Source organism: Apus apus, chromosome Z, assembly GCF_020740795.1.
Source record: "Apus apus isolate bApuApu2 chromosome Z, bApuApu2.pri.cur, whole genome shotgun sequence".
NCBI lineage: Eukaryota > Metazoa > Chordata > Aves > Apodiformes > Apodidae > Apus > Apus apus.
Window position 1 is genome coordinate 34,986,567 of NC_067312.1, and position 26,693 is coordinate 35,013,259.

The 26,693-nt window shown below is 36.4% G+C and overlaps 1 protein-coding gene across 1 annotated transcript in view; it reads right to left on the minus strand.

The window, feature by feature from the left end:
• The window catches only part of BNC2 (basonuclin 2), a 337,647-nt gene that overhangs the window by 212,726 nt on the left and 98,228 nt on the right, over nt 1-26,693 (minus strand). The window contains exon 2 of the mRNA XM_051642619.1: nt 25,616-25,816. Within this exon, the coding sequence (XP_051498579.1) occupies nt 25,616-25,816 (201 nt within the window). The remainder of the gene's footprint in view (nt 1-25,615; nt 25,817-26,693) is intronic.

The window sequence follows — 26,693 nt, forward strand, 5'->3', positions numbered from 1 at the left end:
CATCATGCCAGGCATCTTACCACTTCCTAAATGTATCACAGAAGGCTTGGTTCATGCTGTTCCAAATAATCCTCAGTCCTGAACACTTTCAACGAGAGAAAACACTCTGCAATCCTGCCACATTCGTTAAGCCTGGATCAGCAACAGTGGCCTTGCATGTTACAAACGACGTTTTCTTTAAGCTAATCAGTCAATCCTTGGATGACAGAATGGGTGAAGGTAGCAAACAGGTTCTAAATGCCTAGAAATTTCTGTGCTCCATTAACTGTTAATCTGCTGACAGAGTAGAAACGAGATAGTAGAAAATTAGAAAATCAACCCTGTCAATCAGAATTCTGCCTGTATAGAACATGTTGGGCAACATAGCAATACAGGGGAAAAAAACCAACAAACAACAAACAAAACCAAAAAATGCACAAAACACCAAAAACAACCAACCAACCAAAAAACAAACAAACAAACAAACAAACAAAAAACCAAACCAAAACACACACACACAAAAAGCACAAACAAAAACCAAACCAAACCAAACAAACACCAAAATGCTCAATCAACCATTTTTGTGAGGGAGGATATCTGGAGACTGGAGGTTTGGCACAACACTGGACAGGGTAAGACAGTGGTGTGAAAAAAGAGAATGGAGTATTTAGACCTGAAAAGCCAAGAATCAATATTAGGTAGCATCTCTGAACAATATAATACCGGTTCCTTGATGGAGGATGGACATTTAGCACCAACAAAAGCCCAGTGGAAGTTGCAAGAGAATTAACATCTGGGTGCCTGTCTGACTCCTCCTCTACAGCAGTAAGAATCTTTTCCTATTTAGGATTTGGAATCAATGCAGGGGTCAGTGCCAGAGAAGACAGCTGCAGAGTCCTGAGAAGGTAGTAAGTGAATGAATTCACATCTTCAGTTAAAAGTTTTCTGGCTGCTTGCTCAGGTTCCTGTATCTCTGGAGAAGCATCTGAAATGACAGTCCTCCACTGAGTTCATGTGGCTTGGATGCTGAGGTATCAAACTAGTACAACCCTTCTGTTCTTCAGCCTCAGAAGAGCTGGAATGAACTGCTTATTCAGTTGCCAGGGGCTGGCTCTGGGGGCTCTCACACCACCATCTGCATGGAAGCCTTCCCAAGGGGTTCAATGCAGAATTCTTCCCAGGCATAACTAGTGGGAACATATGCACCTTCATACAAAAGCATAATTCCAGGAGAAACTTGCCTTTGCTTGATGAGGTAGCGAATGGCTGCCTGCACTGGGATAGGGAAATTGGGCACAGAAAGGCTGCTGTATGAACTCTGTTACTTCCATCAACTACCTCTTGGCTCACACACAGAGATACATACAGTGCATTCAGGGAATTAGGCAGTTCATACGAAAGACTCTTTATCTGAAGCCCAGCCACCAGCACTCCTTTCCTTTGTCCTTCCATCATGGCCCTAAAAGAATGTCTAGAAAATTCTCTTAGAAAATGCTCAAAGCTTGGTCAATACTGGTAGGACAATCATAACATAATCATAGGCAGGCCTGCACCTATTTCAGATCACTAAGGGCTGTAAAACCAGATCAAGGCCTGACATTACTGACAGTCATTTCAATAAGTAGAAGAATCATTGTCACTAAAATGAGGTTTGCAGAGTGCAATAACTAAAATGTAGAGAACGCTTTGACAAAGGGTCTGTAGTGCAACCCATCATTCATGTTTTTTTTCTTACTGAGCAAGCATAGTTATGAACTAATGTATACAAATTGTTCCTTTTACTGGGAATTCACAGTGCTCCTGGCATTTTTGGCAAAATACAGTGCACAAAAATATGGAATAACAGAAAAATTTAATCGTGGAACACTAGCACTACCTCATATTAAACTCTCTGCAGAGACAATTCAGTCCCTGTGGGTAGAAACAGGAGTGGCATTGAGAAATTCAGTTTCTGCTTTGCCATAGTGCTCAAGGTAGTAACTTAATTCTCTATATGTGTGTCAGCTTCCACAAGAAATTAAGTTCTATTCCATTAAATTTATGTCACACCTTTTTTTAAAAAATTATTTTTTCTTAAAGTGCTTTCAGATAATTTGAAAATGGGGCAGAAAAGGCTCATATGGTGGTTTGTTTTGGTTTGGCTTTTTTTTTTTTTACAGCACACATAAATTAAAATTAATTTGGTATAATATATAAAAATCCACTTCCAGACAAATGCATATAGACTCAAGTCTACACAAGACCAACTTCTAATGTCTCTCTGAACAAAATATATAAAAAGACCAAAGAGAAGTCTTTATTATAAATTGCAATTTATTTTTTTTTATTATAAGGAATGACCACTCTGGCTACATCTCTTGTCAGATGAACTATGGTGATAGTATATCCTCCACACTTTCTTCTTTATTGTGTCCCACTTAAATTCTGAAGTCTGCACAGACAAGACTTTGTTGATTTCTGCATGACAACACAAGATGTGAGCACATCCAATAAAACCCATGCAAAGAATAATGCTTGTGAAGATACAGAACTGCAGGCAGGACACTCCTCCACAGCCTCACGAGAGAGCCTGCTTAAAATCTGTGGTTGCTACAAATGCCAAACATCTTACCTTGTTCCATAGCAAGACGGCACAGGTACTTCTAGCAGCTTTAATATAATCCATGACATTAGACATTCCTGATATTAAATAATAGGTGTTACAGACGTGAACTAGATTTGGGAGAAGAATGGAGAAAACTAACTCTTTTAACTGTTTGTATCAGTACTGTGAGTGACTTTCTTTCAATTTGGTCACCTCTTCCATTAGTCCTTCTGCATATCCTTGCTCTTATTTCACAAACAGGGCCTTTTCCACAAATGAGGTCCAGAAGCTTATGCCAAAACCACCACCAAATACGTCTCAACTGACACTAGGTGCTCTGAGGGTATTTTTGCAGTATTCATTTCTACCAGGCCTCTATATTAAGTGCATCACTTTCATTATTAAACCACTCTACAATGGTTCAGAGCCCCTCCTTGCCTAAAATATTAGAAATATATCCCTCTTCATACACCACGTATCAGATGTACTTCAGCATGGCATCTCATGTTTATGTAACATTAACATAGCAGAACACACTTGGTCTGTCCTCTGCATGTTGCACAGTTACAATGGCAATACTCTATGAAGAAAGTAAAATGTTATTGTGAAAACATAGGAAGACCTACTGTCTTTTATTTCTGCTCTTTATCTCATCGGTGGTATCAATTAGCCTCTGACAGCTCAGTTAAAAGACAAGTTGTTTAATCCCCTCAACTCTATGAAGCCATAATTTTAAAACTGTTATCTAAAAAAAAATATCTCCCCAGAATCAGGGCCAATTACTCAGCCAGAACATTATGTTAATCTTTGTCTGTTGAGTTTAGGTTTTGAATGTAAGCATCTCAAGGCTAAGAAGACTTTTTGTTTTCTATTTGAAAACTGCTATAAATTTTGCAAATAGCAAATACTCTTGTTCTACTGTGTTGGAAGCCTAATGGTGCATCACATTTGAAAAGAAGAAATGTCATTAGGCAAAGGAATCTAATCCATGTTTTCATGCAGTCAAAATGTCTCATTTTGTTAATAGGAACTAAGATTTTTTAAATATTCTGCAATTAGTAGAAAATTATGCTAGTAGCTATAAATGAAATAGGTGATCAGTTTGGATCTTACTTGGTCTATCTGACACTGGAAACCCTGCTCACCTTCTGTTTCTGATGCCTAGAAAAATAGATCACTTTTATTCACCTGCAAGAATAAAATGTTTCCCAGAAACACTACCTCCCAAAAGACAGAATTTCTCATGTTATAAAAGACAAAAAGGAAATTCTGTGTTGATTATTCCTGAAATCTCCATTATCAAAAGCGTAGCTTCTGATTACGAAAATAGTGCAGGAATAATCAATATGCAATATAAAAGAATGTCATTTCACTACTCAACATTAGGTCTAAAGAACTGGCTCACCTATGCCAAGGAGCCACAGATAAAAAACATGACCATTTTATTAGCCATCTTAAATTAAATGCAATGTTAATTTCATGTACATAATCTTACTGCGGTACACATTTTACTAGTGCATTTTAGTCAATTAGGGCATAGCTACAAATCTGTCAGGTGCCACCATGAGAAATATAAAGTATGAAGTTGCACTGAAAATGTTAAAAGTAAACAGTAAGATAGCAGTAATAGGGATAGATTGAGAGAGGAAAGAAAGGGTGGGAAGAAGAAAGTCTTAAAACCAGTTAATTATAATCAGAATTAACATTACAGTTATAAATAGCATGTTTCAATACAGACATGTAAGCACAAACTATCTTTAGATCTGTGAAGAAATTAAATTAACAACTAGACAAAGTACTAGAGACTCTAAAATTCAGACCTAAGATAGGCAGTTTAATATTGCATTTCAATAGCTTTTCTGACTTGACATATATTCTTTCTATTTCTTCTCTCCATCCCCTTTGACTCAGCTGCTGTACACAAGACCTCGGCACAACGCAAATTAAATAAAAGAACATTGTGTAACTTCACTAGAGAATGAGGCTCGTAAACGCAGCCATTCATCCTTGCAGAGCCCACCACTTTCTCCCCTCTGCCCCATGCTTGTTTCTTCCACAGTCCAACAAAATTAGTACCCATGCACGCACATCCATACACACACACGTGCGTATTACGAGCTTTATGCAATGTAAAATATGTTAATTTACTCAGCTCGGCAAGGCACATTTGGTGCATCTATTACCTGGATTAGCTAAAATAACAGAGGGGAAAAGCTGGGGTAAGCAGCCTGAAGCCCTGTGTGTGGCCAAGGCAGCGGGAAGCAAGGCAGAGGGAGAGAGAATGAGCCCAACAACACAACAGTGGAACAGGCAGCTGGCCTGAGATGCTAATTCAGCGCTTTAACAAATCAATGCCACTTGAAAAGTACAATGCAAGCCCTCACTGGGTAGATGTCAGGGGACCAGGAAAATGCATTCTCAAGTATTTCACATTAAGAGGGAATAATGTGTTAATTTATAACTCTTCACCCTATACACTTGGATTATCCATCTGTGTCAGTGATTTGACTTCTTAAATTTATCAAAAAACATGTGCAAAGGGAAGCATCTTCTGCTAAAGCATTGGGAAATAGCAACTCAGAAACAGCCTGAGCTATTTGCTTGTTGAGTAGAGGGCTAGGTAGGTTGTTGTGGGGGTTTTTTTGGGTTTTGTTTGTTTGTTTATTTGCTTCCTTGGGGTTTTTTTCTTCTTTTTTTTCCTTTGAACATTTTGGTCAAATGAAGGCCTTGTCTTAGTGGTGGCTGATTGCATTAGGTACCATCTGTCAAAAGTGACACCACAGACCAGAAAAATCTTGAATCAGCAACCTGAGATGCCATCATTGGAATTTAGTTTAAGGAAACTTAGCAAAATCCCTCTGCACACCTAGCAGAAGAGAAGCTGTTACAATTAAAATGCCATTCTAAATGGCAGCTGACATCTACAGATGCTACCTACTGAAATACAAAGGAAAGGAGTCTGAAAAGGGAGAAGTAAGCTGGGTTTACTTTGAGATGGCTTATATGTATATGAGTTTCCACACCAAGCATTAGTGTAGTAACAAAAGTATTTCTAATTGTCTTGAGGTCAGATTCTTGAAACTGTTTTATTTTTTTTTAAAAAAAAGGTGTTAACTTTAATTATACAGGCAGAAACATTTAATAGAGAATCTAATGTCAGTCCAGAAAACAATAATCAACCTAAATTGCTTTTGTTTGGTAAACATGTCTGTTTCACAGTTTAACCCTTATTGGTTAACTCTGTGTTCATTGAAAGTGTTTAGTTACCTGAATGAGAGTGACATCTGTTTTACGTCTATTGAACACGTATGGCTCGAGCAGCGGCAGTGTACCTTGCCACCTAAATATCTTCATCATAATGCAGACGAGCAAAATTCAAAGGAGCAATAGGGAGAACATGTCCTAATTAGGATCAGTCTAGTAATATTTAATGCAAAGATACAATGCTTACTGACCAGCTTCAAACAAGCAGTTACTCATCTGTGAGTTAGAAATTAACAAACAAAACAAAATGTAGGGAGAGCAAATAATTAGTAAAAATTCCTCGAAAGCCTAAGTGGCTTTCACTGTTTTAGATTAAATTAAAAAGGTGTGGACAACTATCTAGGCGCTTGCATAATTGCCACTTCTATTTAATTGTATTTATATTATACAGTGACTATATTTTTGTAGGAAATTTTTTTGGTCAGCTATACAATTGCAATAGAAACAGGCACTCTCCTATTTTCAGAAAATTCCTATGTAAATAATATGCTGATGAATGCAAATTAGATGCGATAGATTATACGTAAGTATCCACATCTAGTAAAAGTAAATGCTACTTCACTTTAACAGACTTCAATACTACTGCTTCTGCCATCCCCTGCTTCCCTTGTATAGGCAGGTACAATGTACAGTGAGGGTAGGTGGCCTTTTGGGGGGTTTCTGATGGCTTTGAAATTAACCTGGAGAAACACATAAGCTGGCAAATAAATCTGTTTTTGACAGAAAAGTGTTTTACAATTTCATGCTTTCACACGGGGGCTTTGTCTTTTCTTTTTCCTTACTATTTTTTTTTAAACAAAGAAACTGAAGATACATATTTTCTTTTCCATAAAGAATGCAAAATTATTTTCTTTCAAAACAGGTCACCCCTTAAGGAGTATTTCATATTTCTGGCACTATGCACCTCTTTTCCTTCTCCTTGCATGAAATCTTAAGAAGGATAGAACATGCATGCTTCATAGGCTTGTTTAAAACCCTAAAGAATCCTGAGGGGGCCTTTAGGTCTGTTTATTAATTATAACCCAGAAAGGTACCACATATGTGTACTGATTGCAGGAAGCCTGCATCCCAGCCTCTTGCACAAATCTCTATTCCTGTCTGTCCCATCCAGACTTCTCCCTAATATAAGCTATCTATTGTTATCATTATAGTGCATTTAATCCCCCTCTGCTACTCTCCTCCCCCCCCTGCTCTGGACTCACCTAAGGGGTTAAAAGACTAGAGTACATTTGTGACTTGTCAGTGACATATAATACCCAGGTCCTTCATGCAATCAACTTTTACTTGACATGTATTTGCTCATCACAGGACCCGCATTACTACTGGGAAAATGAAGAAAAACCTAAATTAACACTTGACATTCAATATGGTCAAGTCCTTAATTGGCTGGGCTTCCTGAGAAAGCAATTTTCTATTCCCCAAACTGTTCGTGTGTCATGTGTGGAGTGCAGCTCTTGGCCATCACTGCTGTCCCTCGCTCACTCTAATGAGAGCAGATGAATTAGTGCTACGTGACACGATTTTAGCAGGGCTCCCTCCTTCCTTCCCCCCAGTCCTTTTCCTCTGTTAGTGACAGCTGTGTAGTGGGGGAGTGGGGACAAGGACACTAAGAAATGCCAGTTCAAATAGTTCTGTGAAGATTGAATATTTAGAAATACAAAATGTTTTCTTGATATTCCTGGAATACCTTGCAATTTAAAAGTAATATGTAGGGAAGAGATGCAGCAGCATAAAGATACAAGAAATTAGCTGAGTTTGGCTGGATACAAATTAACTTCCAGCATCACTCTGGTCCCTCTATTAACCTGTAGCAATCTAATTAAAATGGAAATTTCCTACACTGGAAAACTAGTTTGAAAATGTTTAGAGTCACTAGCTCGATGTTTTTGCAAATTATTAATATGTATTAAATACCATGTAAATAAAAGAATCCCTCCTACAGCAGCATGCCTCCCTATGTGACAAAGATCATGTACTACAACAGAATGCTTGTGTGTCCTCTTTGGAAATTAGAACCATTGCATTCAGTCTCGTTTTAGTACATGGGAAATTCCTTTCATTCAGGATGGTACTCTCACTTTACAATATAATATTAAATTCTAATATTGGTTTAACCATTTGGACACCAATGTAAATCCCATAAGGAGCTCAAGTCTTTCCTCAGTGTTTGCTGGCTGATGAGAGAATGCAATTTGTATGGTGAACATAAAAATAAAATAAATTAAAGAGATGTAGATAACTAGTTTCAGCTGATATCAATGATAATAAATCAGGAAAAAAAAAGACTAAAGAAGCAGAATAGTTAAATTAAATTGCCCACAAAAAAAAGAATGAAGTATATATGCACCTAAACTTTTATTATCGAAAATGCACAAATTACTACAAAATACTTTCCAGTAAATAGCTCTGTGTGATCATATGGTTTCACTTGACTTCTTATATGTAACAGAAAAATCAACACATGTAATTTATTGAGAATGAACTTTGAAAACTGCAGAATTGCATGATTAATTAAAGCAAAAAAAATCTGAGAGCTATATTAACAGTATAGCTGAACTTGCCTGAGAAAGACTCCTTTTCTCAGATAAAAAACAACTAGCTTTGCAATTTGCACGTTATCTCTCCAAATCTCAGACTGACCTTGTAAAGTTACATTACTTCAGTAATACAACAAACAAGTGCAGACTGATAGTTACAAGACCAAATGACAGTATTTTTTGCTGCAAAATACATTGATAAACATGCATTACCCCAACAGAAAGGAGATTTTTAGTGTATATTTCTGCAGTTATGACAGAGGTGTGCAGCTTTTTGTGGTTATGGTTGTAAATATTTCAATAAAGCAACAACAACAGAGTTTAAAGGCTTGCTTTCTCCTATTTGCTTTTAAAATGTCCTTTAGTTACTTCAGTGTTTTCAAGATACACAGAAGGAACACATATGGCTTTGGCCACAAGAATTTCCAGAAGGCTTTAAATGTTCCTTTTTCTTAGGTGCTGAAATAGGCCCTTAGAACATAACAAAAGCCCCAAAAGGCAACTGTGATAAACAATTTAAATATCAGTTATCCTCACTGTTACATCTTCACACAAAAAACCACCACTGAACTGAATGAGACCATCAGTAATATCTACATCAGTAGAATGCTAAACCTCAGAGCACTTCACTGACAGGAAACAACTCCACATTTGAAGCACTTCTTGGTGAGAAGTGGTTAGCGTTGTCTTTTTTAAAAAAAAACAAACTTAATTCCCATAATTTTCTGAAGTAACAAGTACTATAGCAGAAGCATCCTCCAGAAATAAAGGACACAGTGATCTAGCTAATAGTGTTGTGGTGACCTTTGAGACACCAACTAGTCCGTCAAGCACCATCTGTGATATGTACAGCATAGTTAGAAGGATTATTAACCAGCCTAGAAACTGAGGAGCCATTTCAGTCTTAAAAAGAGTAGGAACTGAATTAACTGAACTTGTACAGCCAGTGCTTCTGAGTGCCTCCACTCAGAGTAGAAGCCTCTTCTACTTCACAGAATAAAATCAAAGCAGCACTGTGCCACAAATCACCTTTAATGTCACAGAAAGACCACCTCTGCTGCTGACAGAGATCACGGATAAAGTTCCTAGGAAACACAGGACTGCTACCTAATGGAACTGAAAGGCACACATTTCTAAAAATGTAATTCTACTTGGTATAGGATATGCAGCACCAGCATCCTAATTCTGCATCCTCAGATTTTAATCATGCAGTCCTTTTCACATTGCTGGATGAGAAGCAGAAATGACAGTAAATAATGGGTCAAAAGAACTACTTGCTGCTAAACTGGAAAGCCCCTTTCCTTACTGCCTACAGTAAAACAGCCCATTAAGGGTTGCTTTTGATTAAAAACAAGTAAGTAATTTCAACTATGGCAAAGTGACATGTTCTAACTTGACATTTAGTTAAGAACAAGTACCCTGTGAAGCTCATAAAAGAGTGAAGAGATTCAGTGGAACATTAAGATTTACTATATATACTCGATGCCACTGTCACTCCTGTGCAAAACACGTCAACCCGGAAATATCTGACTCAACAGCCCTAAGGTTATTTAGAATAGAAAGTGAGATTTTTACATGTTTCACTTTGATGCCATAAGTGCAGCTGCATTAAGTTCTTTCGGTGGTTTTCAAAACTCAAATAAAATGCTTGCTCTGTGTCTTAAAAGTTACTGTGCAAGTGTGTGCCACCCACCCTGTCTGTAATAGCTTACATTCACCATTTTCAGAAAAGATAAACACAGCAGAGAAGGAAACGATAATATAAAAACAGCCTGGCACGTGAAATGAGAAAAAGCATTGTAGACTATCTGGCAAGACAAAGCACACAAATGTTATTTTGTGAAAATTAATAGCATCTGAAATTATACTCCCATCCCAGTTCTCTCCCCCAAGCCCACGCCCGAATTAAAGGTATTTTATCTAATTCCCTGTTGAGAGGTTGCTAGAAATGGTAAGTCACAGCTGTGTTGACATTGAACTTCTTGAACACAGAATACCAACGTCACACTGACACACTTTGCAGATGCTTCGTTACAAGCAGCACCAGTCACTTGATTTGAAATATCTAGCCTAGCTGTAAAACAAACTGTTAATCTCCAGTCCCTGCCTCACTTAAAATCTTCTTTACAGTTCTGGAAACACACCAACACCTTATTATGTTTATGCTAAACTTATCTACATTTTGATTTGAATTTGACAGTGACCAGTGCTTCAACTCAGTAGTACCTTGGACACCGCTGAGAACAGGCTCCACTTACTCATCATTTTAACTAGATGCTCTCTTCTTGTTCCCACAGAAATCTATATAACACAGCGACCTTCATTTAAAATACAAACTAATTAACTACCCATTCTGTGAAAAATGTTGGTATAATGTTGATATCTGACTTGCCTGGAGAATTTCAATTATGAGCAGGCTTATTTTTCCTTGCAACACAACAGACAAAAAAGCACTGATGTCAAATTCTGCACAGAGCTAAAGGATGCTTCTTTATAGCAGATAGCAGTATCTGCTTTGATACACCTTGTTTAAGAAAACTGTATTGTCACAGCACTTCTCTTCAGTCAACAAAATCACAACTACCTATGTAGGTGAGTACACTGTAATTGACTAGTACAGAAATCACAGCACTGCTGCAACATCTGCACAATAACTCACTTCTGAAGATTGCAAGCATTTAATCCAGTTCCTGATACAACATTTAAAATTTGTGCTGGAGCTAGAAGCATTGGCTTCAACAGCGTGCAGAAGTCAGTGACCAAATGTAGTACTTTAATCATTAATTTAATAATTACAGCAATCTCTGAGGTTTTACCTTCATGAGGACAGATACTTTCTAGACTACAGTGGTGTAACACAACAATGCTGACTTCTGCCTCTTGATCTAAGTAGTTTTATGATAGTCAATGACTACCAGAACTAAAGCTTACTGCAAAGCTCTAGCAACACTACATTTCTCACAGAGATGACCAGCTGCCGTATTTCACCCCAGTTAGGAGGCAGGGACCATGTTTCTCTGAACTGTATTAAAAAAAGCCAACTCAAAAGCCTATACTGCAATTCAGCTCACATTTTTTAAATCCTTACTTGTATTTTAGCAATATTTTAAACTATGAGGGTTTGTATGCTCTTGGGGCCATGGATACATACATTTCTAGATGCCACTTTACATATCTGCATTATGGTAGCAGAAGCAAAAATATTCTGAGCTCCAAGCTAGAGAATATAATGGGTAAGAGCAATACACACAAAAAACCCAAACAAACAAAACAAACAAACAAACACAATAAAACAAAACAAAAAAACAAACACACACACACACACAAAAAAACAAAACCAAACCAAAACAAAAACCCACAAAAACCAAACACAACAAAATCAAAACCAAACCAAACAAATATATTTTATTTGGTCACATAGAACCAGTGATGGTTTTGCAGTTCTTTTCAATGAGTGACAGCATAAATGGTTCAACAATGGATATTATTCATAATTCAAAATGGAGTCTTTATTCATCAATTACATACTTAAAAATATAAAGAGACATTATGTATGGTAAATACCTGAAATTATTACAGATCATATAACAAAAATACCTGAAATTATTACAGATCATATAACAAAAATCCATTTTGAGTAGGCAAAGTAAAATACAAGGATTTTTAAATATTATTTATAATTCAGATTATTTTAAGGACTGAACAGTTATCTGCAAGATAAATACTTTTCAAATAGACTATTATGATTTTCTATAGGTATGTCCAGACTCAGTGTTGTGGTGGTTACATAGATATATTATTCATGCACTTGATTCATTAAAAAGTTATTTACAAGAATGCTGTATTATTGTAATGTGGATTTTTTGCATGGAGTCTGGGTTGCATTATGCCTCTAATTCAGAGGAGGAAGAGAGAAAGGGTTACAGGATTCATAAAAAGCATGTAGACGAGATTCAGACTGGCACACAGTGTGTGATAAAAATCAAATATGGAACATAATGGGACATATGGAAACGTATCTTTTGTGCAGGGAAGGATGAATCACAAGTTCACAGCTGGAATTTATGTGGATCCTTATTTAGTGGAGCATCTGTAGCCACTGTTTAGCTACATTCCCACATCAACAACAAAATGGTGCCACAGAAGAGAACACATGCATCAAGCTCCAGCTGGTATCTGTGCCCACCACTCCTTTCTTTTCCCTGAAGCCACATTTAGTCAGTTTTCCTTTTACAGTTTGTGGGTATATAAACATGCATATGCAAGTCAGTGGATAGAATCAAAACGCCACACCTGACCACTGCTGAATCTTGGAATGGATGGGGATCTCATATAGAAGGTATAGGTACAGAAAAAAAAACAACAAACAACAGTAATTTAAAATCATTCTTATGTCTACAGCTTTACTTTATGCATTATAAATACATATGTACTTCATGTACTTCACATATTAGAAAAGTTTTATTTAGGTTTGGTGTCATTAAAAAAAGACCTTTAAAATGCAATTCAAAAAATCATAGAAAACAGTATTTACGTAGGTCCATTGGAGAAAAAAAAATTAAACTTCATAATTTTAAAATTGAATATAGATTGAATTGCTTTAACGCCTCCTCACCTAACTTGTAGCTTCCCAATATTAGTAAAAATCAAAATAAGAATGTGGAGAAAGACAGTATTTCATGTCTAAGCAACTTTGATGCAAAGGATACAAGAATACCAACTAAAGGTGTTTAAAGTGGGATTAGTTTTGTTTTGGGGATTTGTGATGTTGTTTTACCATTTAACATCATTGCTGTCTATGCTATGAGTTAAATCATTTCCTTCCACTGCCTTCTGAAAGATTTTGTTAATGACAATATGAAACATACAAATTTATATAGGGGGGGGAAGGCATTTTAAAGTAAAAAAATGCCCAGCACTGAGTATGAGATTATTTTTTTTAAACAGCTAGCATGTAACACACAGTTTCTCCTAAGTGTGTAATTAAAATTTTTAAGAACCTAGATTTTAAAGGTCATACTTCTACAAATATTGTATTATTTGAAACTAGAGAACAATGCTGTAATGCTCTAATCCCTTCCCCAACTTTTACTTCTACTAATATTTCTTCACTTTAATATGTATTTTAGATGTGCTCCATCACAGAACCAGCAAAGCATGAATTAACTTTTCCTGTAGGAAAAACCCTCAGACCAATTCTGCAATTATAGACAATACTTGTATTGATTTCAGTGAATACAGGACTAGGTACTTTAAATTAGGATCTTCTAGTGTTGTAAAGTATTGGTTTGCCACAGAAACCTTTTGTATCAGGAGAAGTTGAGATACCTTGGTTTTGACCTGTAACAGTATACTGGCAGGCTGACTATCTCAAGCAATCTCTCACAGGGTAAAAAAAAGACAGAAATTCTTTAAAATAAATTTTCAGTTAAGTCTGATGATGTAAAATTCAGTATCAGTTTTTTACTCTGGCCTAAACATCTCCCATATTCTTGGCCATGTTCTAAAATCCAGCTTTTATTTCTTTCCTTAGACAATCAGACTGAGAAGCCACTAATGAAACCACTCTCATTAACAAGAAAATAAACCAGTATGAATTTACTTCAAATTTCCTCAATTTTTAAGGAAAATAAAACAAAAATGCCACTTTACAGTGAGTGCTATGCCCAAATTGGACAAGTAGCATTTTTTCTGGAATAAATATTCACTTGCTATGAGAGAGATTCTACATTTGACAAGTTCTTGTACATAACTCATCTTTGCCAAATACTAATTTAATATTACAGCTCATGCAAACAACCTTATTTTTTAAATATTTAAGGGAAGGCAATGTCTTTAGAATGCTACATCAAAAGGTAAAAAAATTACAGATTTCCAAGTGAATTAAAATATTTCAGTTGTCTTTCTTATTTATCCCCACAGAGAAAAACCAACATCTCAGTAGATTCCAGGGCAATGTTTCAGGAGGTTCTGCAAAACAGTAATACTATTCTATTTAGATTACTTTGTCTTTTGTGTTTAAAACTGTTTTGTACTCTGGGAAAGAGGGAAGCAAAGTGGGAAGAAACTGCAAATTATACATGGCACATGACAAAAACAGCCATATACATTTCTTAAGCAGTGTTTACTAGTCAGATATCACTATTCTAATGGAAATTCAACTTTTTTAAAAGTAGAAAAATTATAAGAAAATGTAGTAAGTAAAATCTATGATAATGAGATCCCATGTCAGACAGGCACGTCATACCTTATTTCTGTACGTGAACGGAAACATGTATGTTGAATTGAGGGTGTGTTTCTAGCAGAAATGAAGTGATAGATAGCCTCCAGGTTAGAATTTATTTTCCTTAAAACAATCTGATCATTCTTTCTCATTCATTCTCTTTTTTCCTCCCTGCCCTGAACTGAACTTTAGCATTGCATGAACAACGGACTGGTGGATAGGAGGATCTATTAAAATGAGTAACTCACTGCGTAAGGTACTTTCATTGCAGTATGCTCCATCTGCATGAAGTCAATGTTTTGGTGTGCAGTCTGCTTCTGTAACCAGTTCTCTCCCAGATATCAATAAAGCTGCGCATACCTTTTATTTTTAATGCAAATTATGGCTTTGGAGAGGTCATGCCTCAACACCATTGAATTAATAAGCAGCCAACCTGTGATACAAAGAATGACTTTATAATAATAGATCACCTCTCAGATTATTACATTGTTTGCAGAAAATTATAAAAAAGTTAAGCATTGGGCATTTCTTTACAGCATTCTGCAAAAAGATGTAGCAAAGCATATGAATACATCTCTTTTTGGGAAAACTTGTATAGAGAGCACTTTTCCTGCTAGCTTTAAGGACACCAGCAGTTAAAGAGTGAGCTGTTTCAGAGAACTGTGCACTGATGTTCAAGTTACACATGAGGGATACGGTAATTTAGAAAATGGATTTTTGTTTAAGGCCTTGAAAGCTAAAAAATTCCTACCTCACCCCAAATCCTGAAAAATCTCTGTAAATAAATCACATTATTTTATCTTGAGCAAAGAATAGATTCCCTATAATTTGTAGCACAAATGATAAAACTTCTTACACAGTTATTATGTTTTTCCTGGTTTAGAAACAGTAACCCAGCAGTTGTTTTTGCTTTGCATACCTGCTTTCCATAACCCTTTCTTCCTTGCATTCTAATTTAAAAGAAAAACTAATATTAGATAAAGCAACACATAATTTGACAGCCTACCAGTTAAATTCTGACAGGGTCAATAAAATGAGAGCTTGCAGGAGTCCCAGATGAGGAACACTTTCATGAATGCCTCCATTGTATAAACTCTCCGTATATCCTGCCTGCAAATGACAGTCATATGCCACCAGCTGCAGGAGGCATTCCAGCAATGTCAACTGCTGTGGGGCATTAAGGCAGGGTAGATGAGTTGGTATTTCTTTATATTTTTCCCTGGCTAGAGTGAGGGCTGTCACGCTTAACTCATTTAAGTGTTATTTTTCTAAAGACAGCGGTGTTTACTCAGAAATGTAAGAAAATATATAATTAAAGCCTTTCTAATGGAGCTTCTCATTTTAATAGTAGTTTTATTATATAAAGCCAGCTGGAAGTAATTATTTTTTTCCTTGTATACCTTTAATTAGTTTGTGCCTCCCTCCTCCCTAAGATACCTATTTCAGATGTTCTTATCAAAGTTACGTATTTTAAAAAGTAAACTGTTCAGGGCACAAACAGCCACTGATAAATACTTATGAAAGGAAATGTGAAAATCTCAATGTCCACTACAATGAAATACAGTCACTACCATATCTGAGGATACTCTTTTCCAATGAACTCCATTTTACACATTGCCATACAATTTAAGTTTCAGAGAATTCCTGAAAGAAAAAAATACCTGGCATATTTTTAATTAAAGATCTTAAGTTTGAACACAGTGATGCATGTTTGTGGTTTTAATATTTTTTAAATAACTCACTGATGTGCAAGCTGAGGGGTTGTTGTTTTTTGTTTGGTTGGTTGTTTTTTTTTGTCTACTAAGTTTGTGTAGGAAAAACAGTGTTCAAGCATTCTATGAGTTTAATTTTCCCATTTTCCCTGATATTTATTTTGTCAAATAAACACAAGGCTCATATTTGAGACACAGGAATACAAATATACTGAGGGCTCCTTTTTAAATATTAGCAATGCCTTGGTTAAGAAATTGTACAAAGTAGAGATCAAACTGAGATGCTTTTCAGCACCTTCCATGCATAAGCCAGGGCATTACACATTTTTATCATGCTCTTGCATACAGGAAGACTGAAACACAAAACACTGAAGTCTGCATGTCAGCACCTACATTTAGCCATCCTTAGAAGGGATGCTTCTCCTCTCTCTGCCTATAGTCCCTTATAATCAAGATTGGTTTAATTACTCAGTTACCACCAAGAAGAGTTTTCTTTTCATACACATCCAGATATATATACAAAGCAAGAAAAACTGCAGGGAAAGAAAAATGCCGAACAGCATAAATAAATAAAGGATATCAATAATGATCTATCATAAAATGACATTTTGCCGTTGCACTTCCACAGGAGCCGTAACATCTCACAAGACATCCCTCTGAAAGCAGCAATAAAACTGCAGTACAGTACACAAGGTCTTGTATTCCGCGCAGGCAAAGGGCAATGAATATTCTAAAAGGAAATCAATCTGCATATAAAGATCTGCCAATAACATCTTCAAGTTTGTTTGATTTTTAATTTTTTTTTTTTTCCTAAATGAGAAAACAAAGAAGGCAAAAGCCTTTGGGAAGCCAAATTTTTATGTAAATGAGAATAACTACTTTCAAAATGCTACTTTATTGATTAAATTACCTTTTATCCTACTGTGTTGTGACTTTTGCTATGAAAAAGTTGGCAATTCCAGTTAGCAAGGAGTCTTGTAAACATCTTTTCCTCTATTTAATTTCATGTTGAATTACACTGCCCAAATTTAATTTTGAAATCTCTGATTCAAAAAATTAAAAACTTCAGAGGCAAACTGGAAGCAACCATAATTTTGCACCGACTCCAGGGTAACTTATACATAAAATCATACACAGACTCATAGTGTCTAAAAGCTCAGATCTGACCAGAGACTTTAACAGAGAACCTGGATTAATTTCTGGATTGTGATAAAACAGGAAGACAGGCTTAGATTTCTTTAAGAAACTGCATTTTAAAAAAAATGTTTATTTCCTTATTGTCTAAATGACCAAAGAGATTAAAATACACAAGAGCAACTTTCTTTACCAGTGTAGCATCTTGTCTTGCAAAAAATACCTGCACATTTAGCTTCATAAAAGTTACACGTGTACAGAAGATTTAGAGAATTGAGCTCCTAGTTAGAGCTCACTCTGAAGGCTAATACTCTGCTATCTGTAATTCTGTACCTAAACTATACGCTGTCCTTGATGCATGACAGGGCCTCCAATGACATGAATGGAAAACACATGCTCGGATCACAGCGAGGATATGATCCTTTACATTCTGTTTTCCTCTCACTGGTACACACCAAATGTTGAATTGTTCATTGAAAAAGAACTACATTGTATAACATTTTCATTCAAACTGATCAAAGCCAGAAGCATTGAATTTTACTGATCTTCAAGACACATAGTATGGAATACATGGAGAAAATATTTATGCAGAGATTCAGGTAATCTATTTTCTTCCACAGAATTCTGGTTAAATAAACTTTTAGAAGAACCACCATAAGCAAACAAATTGTGTTCATCAGGTGCAGCTTACTGTTCCCTGATTTGTTGAAGATAATTGAGAGAAAGCTCTTTTGGACATTAGTGGCAGGAGGCATCACAAAAAAAAACCACAAAAAACAACAAAAACAGAGTCATTTGCCACTCCACTTAATTCCTCTGTAAGGGGCATATTCCAAAATGCACAGGTAGGCAGACTGCAGCACTGATCTCTACTGACACATTTGTGTTGTGGTCCATTTCTAAATAAACATTTTCTCAAATACCATTGTAAATTTACCTGCCAGCGACAGTACATTTCAGCTTTAATGACAAACCTACAATAAATTTTCTCACTTTCCATAAAGCTTCTTAAAGTATCACTATTCACTTTATAAGAAAAGCTTGCTGACTTCTGTATTGTGCACATGGAAGAATGGCAGGATCATAATCATGTAATTTTCTCTTCTGAATTCCTGTGCTCTGTAAGTGGCAGATGACACTCTCTCTCTTCCTTTGCACAAGTTCACAGATCTGCATCATCAGTAGAGGATGGGGATGTGATGGCCTCCCGAGAGAGTCAGAATAGCATCAATGGTACATTGTTGGCAAGTTCACACTGATCAAAGCAATTCTGAGATGCTCACCCCCCGCCCCCCAAAGAGGTGGCCTCTCTATGACAAAATGTTGTGTGACACAGCCATACAAGTGGCACTGTTTTCTTTGTCAGTGAAAGAAAATAATGTAGAAAACAGTTGTCAAGTATTTCAGTAAGGGAAAGGAGGCATTAAAGCATTAATATAATGAGTGGGCTGAGAAGTAACAAAGCAACAGATGCCTGTCCATAGCCTGATGTACAGTCCCTTATTTTGGACATTTGTTAGACAGACTGGTGTTATGATAAAGGATGCATTTAGCCTCATTGAAAAACTGTATATAAAACACCAACTCTCGTTTAATAAATAACAAATTTAATAAAACTGCTTTTTAAGTTTACCATGTTCTACAGGCAGGCGGGCAAAAAATAAATCCCTTAATTACAGTTTTTCTAAATTCTGAAATTTTGTCATTAGGCTCTCTGAGTTATAGTAAAAGGCTGCATTAGGGATTCTCTTTCTGAACTAAGAGATTAAGAGAGAGCAACAATGGAATTCTTCCTTTCTCCCTCTTCTCTGTTTCAGCCTTCTCCTTCTTGAGCCAGTATGATTCATCACCTCTTGGGTATACTAGGAGCCCCAAGTTTGGAAATTCTTCTAAACTGCAAATAACCGTTAGTCTACAAGGCAAATCCTTTTACCAAAGCACAAACACTATTGTTTGAGAAAAAATGACTGAGAAAAGAAAGCTATATAGTGCATACATTTTGAGCATTTCCAGTAAAAAGTAAAAGCTCCTTAAAGCTTTTGTTTCTGATTGAACTTTATGACGGCAGTTCTGTATCAGTGAACAGAGTGTTCCTTTGCAATCAGCACAGTGTCACAACGACCTGGCAAATGCGAATGCTTTCACTATCACTACAGTCCTTGCAATCTTGCCTCAGCTGTGACCCATTCACTTTTGCCCCAACTTCACTAAGATGCCTTACTCAGCATCTAATTAGTTAGGGAAGATTTGCCTTGGCTCTTAACCCTGACATAAGAGCAGGAGACTCTGCTGCTGTTACATACCAAATCTGTTCTGTCACTACATTAATCAAATCCCCATAAAACTATACATGAATAAGTAACTACTAAGACACAAAGTAAAAAAATAGAAAATAGACAACCTATGCATTTTAAACAGTTAAACACTAGTGCTTATTGCACGATATATTTGAGCATGTGCTTTAACACATGCTTCAATGTTTCATGCAGATTTTACAGTTTTGTGCATACATATCTCAAAGTTAGGCAATGATCTGACAGTGTTCTTAGCACATCATCAACTAAAATATACAATGGCATGAATGTGTTGAAACACTATGTATATATGTAGAAGATTAATATGTATAGAGAGGAATGGGAAATATTTTGCTGTGTTTTAGTTCTGCAAATACTGAACACAGTAAGAAAAGCTACTGAGAGGGGTTGTTTTTATTCTTCATTATGTATCATGCACATAAACACATTTCTATCACTGCATATACTTGTATGTCTAGTGCTATATGCCATATAACACATCCTGTGCTTTTGTCACGTACGATATTTTCTAATGCCTCTATTCTGAGGCAGCACAGAAGTATTGATGTAAGTATTTTTAATTTGTTAAAGGGACATGAACCATTACAGGTCTAAACCATACTGTACCAAAACATCCAGCAAAATTAAAGCAAATGTCTGAAATTAGACAATGTAGTCTGATAAAGCTTCTGAATTCATACTAGCACATGAACTTATGCACGAAAAACAAAAAAAGCAAAACCCACCTAGGGCCAGCTAATCTTCAAAATGGCTTGATAAAAATATATATAAAAATAAAATAAAATTATGTTTGCTGACACTTATTGACAAAGACAATTGTATCGTAAACTACAAAATGCATTTTATCAATGCTAATCTTCCTCCCAAAATATTAATAATAAATCAATATATGGAATTAGAGCCTGTTGTCAAATTAAGTTTGAACCCTTTTTTGCACACACATCCACATTAAAAGAACAGCTAAATTATACAATAAAACAGTTAATTACTAAATAAATGTTAAAATTGCATACAACCTCTACGACCAGCAACTAAGCAATATTTAAAAAGCTTTCGCCTTCAATTAATTAGACATTACACCATGATCCTATTTTTAAATACTGTTATGTGGCTATGTCTACACTAATGTTAGGAACTACCACATTGAAGAATACAAGCACAGCTCACAACAGGGAATGCCCATTGTATACAGTTTAATAGTTATAGCAGTATTAATGCATCTTCCATATATTGTAAGTATTATTTAGTTTTCCATGGAATAAGCATGCATTTATGGAAGGAAAAAAAGTTGAATTTACTGTACCATATCTCTTGTTAACAGATGCACCTATGTTAATATACATAATTTATTTAATTTTTAGTTTTCTTGGGTTCCCACTCATCTACCTAGAAGTGATTTCTCTGGTGATAACTAAAACATCATGCTAATGAGAGAATCTAATGTACAATAGAGAAATGTCACTACTAATAATATTTGCATGAAGTTAAATAAAGCAACTGTAAGAGAATGTCAGACAGTTGTTCTTTAATAAGATACAGTTACACAATGAAATTATGTTGTTAATTTTGTTACATCATTGAGTGAATCCTAAATTACTATATAATGACGCACAGATCCATTTATAATTCTGATATACTGCTTTTTTACTCTCACATTGAAAAAAGCTTCTGGAAAGGCTATTGCCTTTTTAACTGAAGCAGATTAAACATAATTTTTTCTTAACAAAAAGGTACATGGTTCTGGCATTTTGTGTCACTGTGGGTTACAGCCATTTCACTTACGGTCTCATTTCGGAAAAGTATTTTAGAACATTACAGCCCTTAAGGTAACTGGATAAAGAAAAATGGCATTTCTTATTCTGAAAAATGCACAAAACATTTATGAAAACAGACAATCAAAAAAGCCTGCTTTTTTAAATCAATCAAATCCAGACCTTCTTTTCTGTTGTTAACAACTCCTTGCCAGAACTAGAATGGGCAGTGGGTGCCCTGGACTTAACCAGATGAGCATGGAAGAGAAGCGAAGGGTTTCTGCTCATTCTCGACCTGTCACTGATCAAAGTGACCCAAAGAAGCACTCCTTTTAAAAAGTTAAGATTTATGCCCTTTGAGGTTATCAGACATTCTTCCGTATACAGAATGGGATGACCCCTTTCAAGCAAATCACACACTTCTGCATGGACAAAAGGTGCACAAGGCAAAACAATGCAGTCAAGTGGCCATGTCATAAACTTCTCACAGGTAATTTAGGAGACTATCCCTCTTCACCTCTCACCCTACCAAAATTTAAATTTGCTCTGGAATGTGGAGATGCCATTTTCTTGTGCTCCTATACTCTACGAAAATAACCTGAAAATACCATCATGCTTGCTATGAATAGCCCCAACCCGTGTACAATCAATCCTAATTTTTCTAAAACACATACAGTTCCTTGTCAATGAAGCAGGTTTTCCTTTTATTTTGAGAAAAGTTATTCATTGATACTATGTGCAAATATCAGTGCAGCATCTGTTGAGAGGTAAGAGGAGGGAGGAATTGTAAGGTTTTGTTTTGTTCTAAGTCATTCTTCTTGCCACACTCCAATCTTTGTACTAAAAACCTGCTTAAGATTAAGTTATAATTCCAAAGAAAAGTGATGGGGCTCAGGGTTTGTTTGCTTCTGAAAAACATGTGGAAAGCCAGCATAATATTTAGAAATTTAAAAAGAAATGTCTCTAGCATTACTATGTTTAGCTGGAAAAGTTTCATTAAACAGCTCTTTCAAACCATGCCAAACTTTGCTTGCAAGTTATGTACATTTCATAACTTCATATTATTTGTACTCATGAAAACAATTTTTCTAAAACATAGGAAAAATTTCAAGAATACTTACATTTTCAGAAGATGGATTGAAAACAAATAACTAAAAAATTGATGAAAATAGGTAACAGGAAACAATATTCAATTTTTTAGTGATTTAGAAAGAAACATTGGCACTTCTTAGACACAAATTTGCAGCTGCACTTGCACACTGTCTTTGCTGATAGTCTGCATGAGCTAGCAACTTGTAACAGCTTTAACAAATCAGAAATAAAAGACAAAATATTATCCTTATAAAGGACAGAAATGCATTTAGCAAAATAATGTGCCCTCCTCTTAAAATCATGATGAAAGCATATTTGGACTGAAAACATTTAACACATGATAAACAAACAGACTATGACAAGGAGATTAACACAGTATGAGAACGCGTTAACTACAGACTTTTAAGAAATAAATCTGTTCAACATTACCACCTTTGCAGTGCTACCGTGTGTGTATTCCAATGGAATGATGCAAACTGATGCAGCATCTACCACACATTTAGTCATTTCGTACATTACTTCTCTGCTTCTATACAGAATACACCCATGAGCACACATGTTCAATAATGTAAAAAATCCAAGAATTAGAACATTTAAAATACTATTTTAAAAAATGAAATAGTAACCACTACATGAAGCTTACATGCAGAAATGTTTGGCTTGGTCTAATGAGCTAGTTGTCTCATAATATTTGACACCCTTACACAATGTGATGCTCTTTTATTTAGGTTTGTTTCCTTTCTTTGTCAATGTTGAACATCTTCTAGTATTCCAGAGACCACAGAGGCTAAATCTGTTGAAAAAGGTCTAATACTAAGCAGGCAAGCTAATACTATCTATGTGGTTCAATCGTCGTTTATCAATTGATCGTTATCTGGATGTAGTTACGTTAACTCCTTTGTGGCTGAAATGAAAAGAACCTTCTATCCACCCCAAAAAATTTAATCTCACTTCTTACTAAGAGAATACAACAGGTAATTTCAACAACTGTTTTCTACGCTATTTCTCAATATCAAAACAACCGTGTATGTGATGTATCACAGACATGTACACAGTCTTTTAAGCAGTGCAGTAGCAGTTCACTTTCTAGTGCAAAGCAGTGTTTTTGAAATGTGCATCTCTAGCAGGAAATTAACTTTTTTACTTTCAATAATGGGAAATTGAACACAGTTGCCTATTTGCTTTATGTTGATTACATTCTATACTAGTGTACTGTATCAGCAGTAATCAGGGTCCCTCTACAGGATATATCAAAATATTCCTTATTCAAATGCCTTCATCCTGTCCTGAGCTACACTGCTCAAACTGTTGTTCATAGCCAATTGCTATTGGTTATTAACTGTCTGCTTTGGAGTTTTTCTCAGCTTTCAAGTTTTGTGGTATTTTAACATTAAATTACTGTTTTATGGCCACTATTCAGACATGTTTTGTCACTGTAAACTATAAAAACCTAATTAATTTCCTTTTCTTTTTTTACAGTACAACACCTCTCACGTAAATTAGTTCATTCATCTTATGTCCAACATTAAATAAAAGTGGTGTTAATATACAAATAATTTACTAACTCCTCTTTTGGCTAATGCAATATTTCAATTATTATCAGTCAGTGTCAGACCATAATTGGAAACTAGTTTTCAGAAAGGCAAAATGTCCCCTGGCAGGGAGTTACCCTGTTAAAAACCTCCAGGTTGAACTTCCCTCCTCTGCTTGAGCCCTGTCCAAGCTGAAAGTTTCCTTTCTTTCTTTCCTCTTTCTTTCTTTTCTTTCTTTCTTTCTTTTCTTTCTTTTCTTTTCTTTCTTTCTTTCTTTCTTTCTTTCTTTCTTTCTTTCTTTCTCTTTCTTTCTTTTCTTTCTTTCTTTCTTTCTTTCTTTCTCTTTCTTTCTTTCTTTCTTTCTTTCTTTCTTTCTTTCTTTCTTTCTTTCTCTTTCTTTCTTTTCTTTCTTTCTTTCTTTCTTTCTTTCTTTCTTTCTTTCTTTCTTTCTTTCTTTCTTTCTTTCTTTCTTTCTTTCTTTCTTTCTTTCTTTCTTTCTTTCTTTCTTTCTTTCTTTCTTTCTTTCTTTCTTTCTTTCTTTCTTTCTTTCTTTCTTTCTTTCTTTCTTTCTTTTTCTTTCCTTGTCTTCCCCCCCCTCCTTTCCCTTCACCCAGAAGAGCCAACCAATTGTGCAAGATTAGCTGTAACACACAGGGCGCGTATCACCAAGTGCATGGCACAGAGACACTGGCTCCTGTGATTAATTATCAGTTATTACTGGCCTTGCAGTAACATTTTCTCTTTCCCGTCAGAACCGGCATACCAAGCTGCCTTAAACGCGGCCCCCGGTGAAGGAGCAGCTCTGGGGAGGACGCCAAGGCACAGCTCCGCAGAGAGGGGGAGAGAGGGAGAGGGAGCGGGGAGAGGGAGCCGGAGAGGGACCTGAGGATGAAACTGTCTCCTCTAACAACCCTCAGCTCCGTGCTGGCAGCAGCTCCAGCAGGACGACTCGCCGCTCCTTCACTCTGAATAAAACTGTGTTCTGCCACATGAAGTAAATTAAGCCGTACGAAGGGGCCCCCTAAATTTAGTATCAGTTCGATTTGGGGGCTTATGTACTCAGGAAGAAAGAAAGGAGTTTTGTTGGGATAGCAGATACTTTCATTTATGGGACGGGGCAGGAGGCGGGGGGGGGGTTGGGGGGGGGGGGGGTGGAAGCGGAGGGGAGCAGCAAGGGGAAAAGACTGGAACAAAACAAAAGCAAACAAAGAAAGAAAACCAGTCTTATTACCAGCAAAGCTCTATTTGGAAACTTTAAGACAAATGCATTGCTTTTACTTAAGGCTTTAATATTTTTTCCTCTTTTAAAAAGGAGCCCTTAGGGAAGCAATGAAGTAACCATGCACATTCCAATGACATAGTTATGACAGTTCAGAGGCTAACTATGTAGTGATGAATGAAACAAAAATGAAACGTGGAAAGAAAGAGAAAAAGGAGGCAGAAAGAAAGAGCACAAAAATGCCATGTTTTAAAATAAACAAAAGTAACATACCTGTTGGGACATTCTGAATAAGAGGTTAGTGTCAGTGTTCTGCCATGTCCCCATGAAACCAGAGTCGGTCGCTGCCGTTCTTGTTCCGAACTGCATGGAGTTGTCAGTGCAGGAGTCTCTTAAAGTCAAGTCTCTTGCCCTCTTTCGCTCTCTGTGTCTCTGTGTGTGTCTGTCTCTCACATCCACTTCTGCCTCTTCTGACTGAAAAGTGAAGGTGGATTTTTTGAGCCTCTTGGCAGCCAGTAGCAGGAGTGTAGTGTAGTTAGGAAGCTAGCTGCACTGTGCGTTTCATTTGGGAAGGGGGGATTCAGGGGAGAGGGTCAGAGTTTCCTTCGCACCTTCAGCAGAGATACCCCTATCATTTATGCATAGATTGTGACTCCCCAAGCTCGCCTGTGCTCAGTTTAACAGCTGCCTGTCAGGTGTGCATGCAGCACTAAGGAGACCCAACCATCAGCTTCAAACTCTCAGCCACTGGATGTCATTGGATAGCAGAGCAAAGAGTCAACTACACTGCTCCACTGTCAGGCACCAAATGACATCCTGCACTAACCCTTCAGTCTACAGATACACAGATACACACACACGCACATTCTCTCTAAGTAGCACAATGATCAGAGTGAATTAGGAGAAAGAAAAGGCTGTGTCCCTTTCCCCGTCTTTCTCTGCTTTTCCTCAACAATGCTGTCAAGTACAGCATGTAATATCTGACACTTGCCTACCACACAGGATTAGCAAACCTTAAAAAAAAAGAGGAAAAAAAAAAGAAAAAGAAAAAAGAAAAAGCAAGCAAGCAAGCTCTTACTCTCAAATACAGTCAATATTCACTTAAAAGTAAAACATAAAAGTTGGCCTGGTAATTTTCTAAATATTAGTCAGACAGAATTGTGGGATAGTTGGTTCATATCCCAAAAAAATCTCTAACCAAAGAGGGGAAAAAAAGACATGATCTAACTCCTTTTGAAATAAAACCAGAAAGTCACATGCACATTTCATCTCTCACACCCCTCTCTTCCCTTGCCCACTGCTAAGTAAGTGTCTCAAGCAGCATCGCAAGCAAGAAAGGATAGAAAAATGA